Source organism: Salvelinus sp. IW2-2015, linkage group LG27, assembly GCF_002910315.2.
Source record: "Salvelinus sp. IW2-2015 linkage group LG27, ASM291031v2, whole genome shotgun sequence".
In the NCBI taxonomy this organism is placed as follows: domain Eukaryota; kingdom Metazoa; phylum Chordata; class Actinopteri; order Salmoniformes; family Salmonidae; genus Salvelinus; species Salvelinus sp. IW2-2015.
Window position 1 is genome coordinate 5,356,383 of NC_036867.1, and position 6,000 is coordinate 5,362,382.

General features: G+C 40.6%; 1 protein-coding gene across 2 annotated transcripts in view; it reads right to left on the reverse strand.

Moving 5' to 3' along the window:
• Nucleotides 1–741: 741 nt before the first annotated feature.
• Nucleotides 742–6,000, reverse strand: part of LOC111953665 (serine/threonine-protein kinase RIO3) — a 10,366-nt gene continuing 5,107 nt past the window's right edge. For both annotated transcript variants that reach the window (XM_070435609.1, XM_024134645.2), the window contains exons 6-13: nt 5,356–5,499; nt 3,552–3,679; nt 3,014–3,196; nt 2,173–2,332; nt 1,926–2,006; nt 1,707–1,796; nt 1,312–1,419; nt 742–1,016 (exon numbers count right to left, since the gene is read on the reverse strand). In XM_070435609.1, the coding sequence (XP_070291710.1) occupies nt 909–1,016; nt 1,312–1,419; nt 1,707–1,796; nt 1,926–2,006; nt 2,173–2,332; nt 3,014–3,196; nt 3,552–3,679; nt 5,356–5,499 (1,002 nt within the window). In that variant the 3' untranslated portion in view covers nt 742–908. The remainder of the gene's footprint in view (nt 1,017–1,311; nt 1,420–1,706; nt 1,797–1,925; nt 2,007–2,172; nt 2,333–3,013; nt 3,197–3,551; nt 3,680–5,355; nt 5,500–6,000) is intronic.

The following is a 6,000-nucleotide window of genomic DNA, read 5'->3' on the forward strand; positions in this document are numbered from 1 at the left end:
TAGGGTAAGTTCCGGTTGAAAATCATGTAAATCACGCGAATCGCCTACCATAGTAAATGTCCCTTTCAAAATATAAATCCCATCGTCAAACTTTGAAATCAAACGCTCCAAAAAGGTACGGGTAGTTTCTGGAGGCATTAAAACATTTTACAAGTTGGACTGCCTGACTAAGATACGTTGTAGTTACACAAAGGTTGCTTGTTATACATCTTTTGTTTTATATTTGCTAGTGTAGGTGTGGTTTGGTGTCTTCCAGCAGYTTCTGCTCCATTTGTCCAGAGCGAAGCAAAATGAATGACAATGCATAACTTATTTTTACCATTTATTTCCACCATAATATTGAAATTACAGAGTACACAAACATGACAGCTCCATTGTAAGAACGGACCTCAATGCATCTTGGAGACAATTACAAACAACTCATTCTGTCTTCAGTCACGACAGCACCTTTTCATGATTAAAATATTCACTGATACTTATGGCTCTTCATCAAAATGTTGGATGACAATTTGTTCCATTCAGAACATAATGCAAAACTCTTTTCATTCGAGCTCAGTTTACTTGAGAAGATAACTTGTTCATAATGTCATGAATGCTGGTTACTAATACTCTCTCATTTAAAAAGCAATTGTGTGTGCATGTAGAGGCATTGTCTCACGTACCCCCTCAGATGTCCCCATCCATTCCATCTACAGCCGTAGTAATGGAATGAGATGTTGACATTTCATGGAGGTGGTTGGGAGCCTTTTTAGCCCACTGAAGCCAATGACACCATCTTGGGATGCAGCGACCTTTCGACCTCTTGCATACCTCACTGTGAGACCATGGGGGGTTTACTCGACCCATTCTCTCAAACAATCACCCAAACAGGTTCCATGCAGCTATTCATGGTGTCTAATATCTCATTGTTAATCATCCTCGTCGTGTAATAGGGGAGGTCCTCCGTCGCTGAAGGTGTACATTTTCTTGCCCCTTCTCTGCACGTGGTCCTCATTCATCTTCTCCAGTGCCTCGATCTAGAAAACGACAACTTTGTATGAAAATTACTATTTTAATCCCAGGTTTCTGGTAAGCACTGTGACGAATGCATTTATGGCGCTTTATACAATTTCATTTGATGGATTAGGGTCAAATTCCAGTATAAACATCCCTACCGCAAAAAGGCACTTTAGTACATGATAGATTTTGATGCGGTGTGGGACTAGATAACATGTGAGCCCACTTTAAAACTGCCTGAAAAATGCATTTCTGTAAATTCAATGCAACTACATACATCTTCACCAGAGAAATAAATGCCTCATGTTTTCTGACCTGGGCAAGGAACTCTGCCTCGCTGTCACCACTGAGCTGCAGCCCAGACACGACGTTGAAGAGCTCGTACATGTTCATGGCCTCAGACACACCGCCCTTCTGGAAGAACTGCGTTGAAGAAATAAAAAAACAATATATTGGTATTAAAACSAACAGCTTGTCACTGATACAAAGCTGGTCTAAGAATAGTTTACATATTGGTTTCCACTTTCGCTCATTTTCCACCAACATTCATTGCATGTTTTGAGGAGTGGCAGCTAAATATATTATCCATTCAAATGGATTGTCAATTGTTGTGACAGCAAATCAGGACTTTAGTCAGTATTTACTGTGAGATGTACATAATAACAGCCAATTTAAACCTACAGTACTTGGATAACTGTGAGCTAACTTACTGTAGCCACATTCCTGCAGTCCCTGAACAGGAACTCATGGCTGTGAGGGTGATTGGGCTCGATGGACTGACTCACGTCAATCAGCCAAACCTTCAAAAGACAAGATTATTACATCACTCAAGGTACAATCTCATGCCTGAATTTCCAGTGTAAAAATAAGTAGATTGACCCACCTGGATAAAAAAAAAAAGGTTAAGACGAAAAGGATGAATAGCGTACCTTGCCCTCATGCCACAGCATGTTGTATTCACTCAGGTCAGCGTGGACGAGGTTACACTCCTGATACAACTGTTGCATCATCTGCAAGGACAGAGACATCCAAGGGTCAAAGTAATCCAGAATAATGATCCGGGTAACTCGCTATGGAACTAGCACTTACAACCAGGCATATTAGTAAAACGTATGCAACTATATACCAATAGAACCACGTCTATGTTAAAGTGCATAGTGGTAAAGCTGCACTTACATGAACCACTTGGTAATAGGCCCTCTTCATGTCCCCAGAGCCCAACATGGCCTCCTTCAGTTTGGGAGCCGGCACATGGTCCTTGCCGATGAACGACATCACAAGGATGTGCTTCTTCAGAACCACCACCTCGGGGCATGGGATGCCAGCTTTCTTCATACTGATGGAGTRTAGGGGGGAAAAGAGAGACCATGAGCCATACACAGTTGGAGCATTGGAATAAAAAAATTTTTTTTTATGGCTATAGGCAATTTACTGTGAATAATTTGATATAAAAAAAACATGAAAAAGTTATTTGAATTGAGTTTAGATAAAAAGCAGGTGAATTGGTGTTGGTCCATGTACAGAGTGTACAAAACATTAAGGACACCTTCCTAATATTGAGTTGCGCACCCCCACCACTTTGCCCTCAGAACATCCTTAATTCGTCAGACTCTACAAGGTACCGAAAGCTTTCCACAGGGATGCTGGCCCATGTTGACTCCAATGCCAGTTGTGTCAAGTTGGCTGGATGTCCTTTGGGTGGTGGAACTTTCTTGATAAAAAAATCCAACAGCGTTGCAGTTCTTGACACAAACCGGTGCGCCTGGCACCTACTACCATACCCGGTTGAAAGGCACTTAAATATTTTGTCTTGCCCATTCACCCTCTGAATGGCACACATTCACAAGCCATGTCTCAAGGTTTAAAAATCATTCTTTAACCTGTCTCCCCCCTTCATCTACACTGGTTGAAGTGACATCAATAAGGAATCATAGCTTTCACCTGGTCAGTCTCATGGAAAGAGAAGGTGTTCATAATGTTTTGTACACTCAGTGTAGGTGACATCRCCACCACCCACCGAGCCAGGTTGTGCATCTCCTTCTCAGCCCACAGGCGGATGATCGTGCGGGGGTTCAGCTTGCTGAAGCGGTCTATGAAGCGGTAGTCATCCTTGATGTACTTGTCACGGTTCTTGAACTCATTGAGTGTGGTCTTGAAGACCTTGAGCACACATTCATCTGGGACAGCATTCTTCTCCATGCTAGGAGAGAAACACACACGCAACAGTATTGAAACAGTTAGAAACAAACTTAATTAACAGACATTTAAGGAAGTAGCTCTGTACCAAAACATGTAACACAGTTTAATATTTATTTTAATACAACTATGGCTAATGACAAATGGCAAATAAGGCTACTGCTATAGAATCTATGTCAATGATTGTCATCACAATGTAAATGTCATGCCATAACCTTAGGCAAACACAGTTGGGGAAATTTCTATTCAGATCTGACTCATCTTCACGCAGGTAACAACACCTTTAGGGTCAATCAACCTTGGGTCAGCCAATTCAAGGTGTGGGTTCTTGCGACAACTTGTCACGATGACATCCTCACCTTCCCCCATTTGCGTGGAACACCACAGACTCCTTTCCAGTGCTGATGCAGCCGTTGATGTTCTCCAGAATGCCTGCRTTCACCATTTTGTACATGAGCAGACGGGTCCTTGGGTCCACTGCTTGTTCCTTAGAGAGACAAGGGGAGAAAAAACGAAGGGGAAAAAAACKAAGAATCATGAGGATCAGGAGGAGAGAATTAGGAAAGCATGAAAGTCTATTAAAATAATACAGATCTGATTGTATAAGTCTTAGCACAGTGTTATTTTGAAATTCAAAGACTTCTATAGTGGTGAATTTTGCTACTTGTTAGTGCTGAGCGATTAGTCCTTTTTGAGGTCGGTTTTGTTTGATTATTTTTTCACAATCACGTTTTTAATTACGGTTTAAATTATTTTGCTTGAATACAGTAACACAGAATAAAAMAATTAATAAAAGTGCCATGATGGTAGTGACAGCCCATGACTGCTTATCACTCATTTACAGTGGTGGAAAAAAGTACCCAATTGTCATTCTTGAGTAAAAGTAAACATACCTTAATAGAAAATGGCTCAAGTAAAAGTGAAAGTCACACAATAAAATACTACTTGAGTAAAAGTCTAAAAGTATTTGGTTTTAAATCTACTTAAGTATCAAACGTAAAAGTATAAATCATTTCAAATTCCTTATATTAAGCAAACCAGACAGCACAATTCTTGTATTTTTTAAAATTATTTACAGATAGCCAGGGGCACTCTCCAACACTCAGATATAATTTACAAACGAAGCATGTGTGTGCAGTGAGTCCGCCAGATCAGAGGCAGTAGGGATGACCGGGGATGTTCTCTTGATAAGTGTGTGAATTGGACCATTTTCCTGTCCTGCTTAGCATTCAAAATGTAATGAGTACTTTTGGGTGTCAGAGAAAATGTATGGAGTAAAAAGTACATTATTTTCTATAGGAATGTAGCGAAGTAAAATAAGTCAAAAATATAAATAGWAAAGTACAGATACCCCCCAAAAATACTTAAATATTTTATGAAAGTAGTGTATATTAAATTTGTTTTTCTTGACTATTATTTTATTCCAAGTCATCATCTCATCTTTATAGAGCTGCTGTCTATGCTGTCTGACAAAATCACTATTTTGTAGTTCTTCAAAGCAAATAAGGCATACTTTTATGGACTGCTGAAGACCAACTATCAATCACTCATGTATTTTTAGGTAGAGATACCTCGCGAAGCAACAGCTGCTCTCTATATCCCCTCACSATTGCACATTCTGACTCGTCCGTAGCAGGCATGAAAGAAACAGAGCGGACAAGTAGATGAGCAATGGATTATGGTCTTTGTAGTTAATTACCACATTTTATGCACTAATCTATGTAGAATATTGGCCAGTTGGAAAATACAACTCCCCATTAAAGCCTTAGGGGCGGCAGGTAGCCTAGTGCTTAGAGTGTTGGGCCAGTAACCGAAAGGTTGCTAGATCGAATCCCTGAGCTGACAAGGTAAAAATGTGTCGTTCTGCCCCTGAACAAGGCAGTTAACCCACTGTTCCTAGGCCGTCATTGTAAATAAGAATTTGTTCTTAACTGAATTGCCTAGTTAAATAAAGGTAAAAAATATATATACAATAAWAAATAAAAAAATAAAAAGTCAGTTATCTCTAGAGAAACTGTGCAACGTGCACATTGAGCTCAGAAAAAACACAAACGTAATCAAATTCTAGTAATTTAACCTACATCAGTCAATTTGTTGTTTAAAAAACGTAAATAAACTGACGTTTCTGTAAATCGCTCAGCACTACTATTTGTATAAACTCACAGCAGTGGAGTGCTCCTTCTTCTCATGCAGCCGTGCACTGCGACGCTGCTCGGAGTAGCAGTGCTGCTTGAGGGAGTTGTACACCTGGTTGGAGAGCTTCAGGTCCATGCCAAGTCCATCTCCCACATTGATCTCTGGGGCAAACTGGGAAGACAAGACAGAGAGGGTGATTTCAAAATGGCTGACAATTCAGAATATGTTCACCTCAGTGTGTATGCAAAAAAAAAAGGATTTGGAGAAGGAAGAAATGGAGGCTTGGGCGAGTTGCTTGGGGGTGCAGTGCTGTTGACCGGGGTAGGGGTAGCCAGGTGGAAAGCATGCCAGCCATAGAAAAATGCTTATGAAATTCAATTATAGTGCGAGATTTATCGGTGGCGACAGTGTTTCCTAACCTCAGTGCAGGTGGCAGCTGGGAGGAGGTGTCTTATTCTCCATGGACTTTACAATGTCCCAGAACTTTTTTGAGTTTGTGTTGCAGGAAGCAAATTTTCTGGAAAAAGCTAGCCTTGGCTTTTCTAACTGCCTGTGTATATTGGTTTCTAGCTTCCCTGAAAAGTTGCATATCACGGGGCTGTTTCGATGCTATGCAAACGCCATAGGATGTTTTTTGTTTTGGTTAAGGGCAGGTTCAGGTCTGGAGAGAAA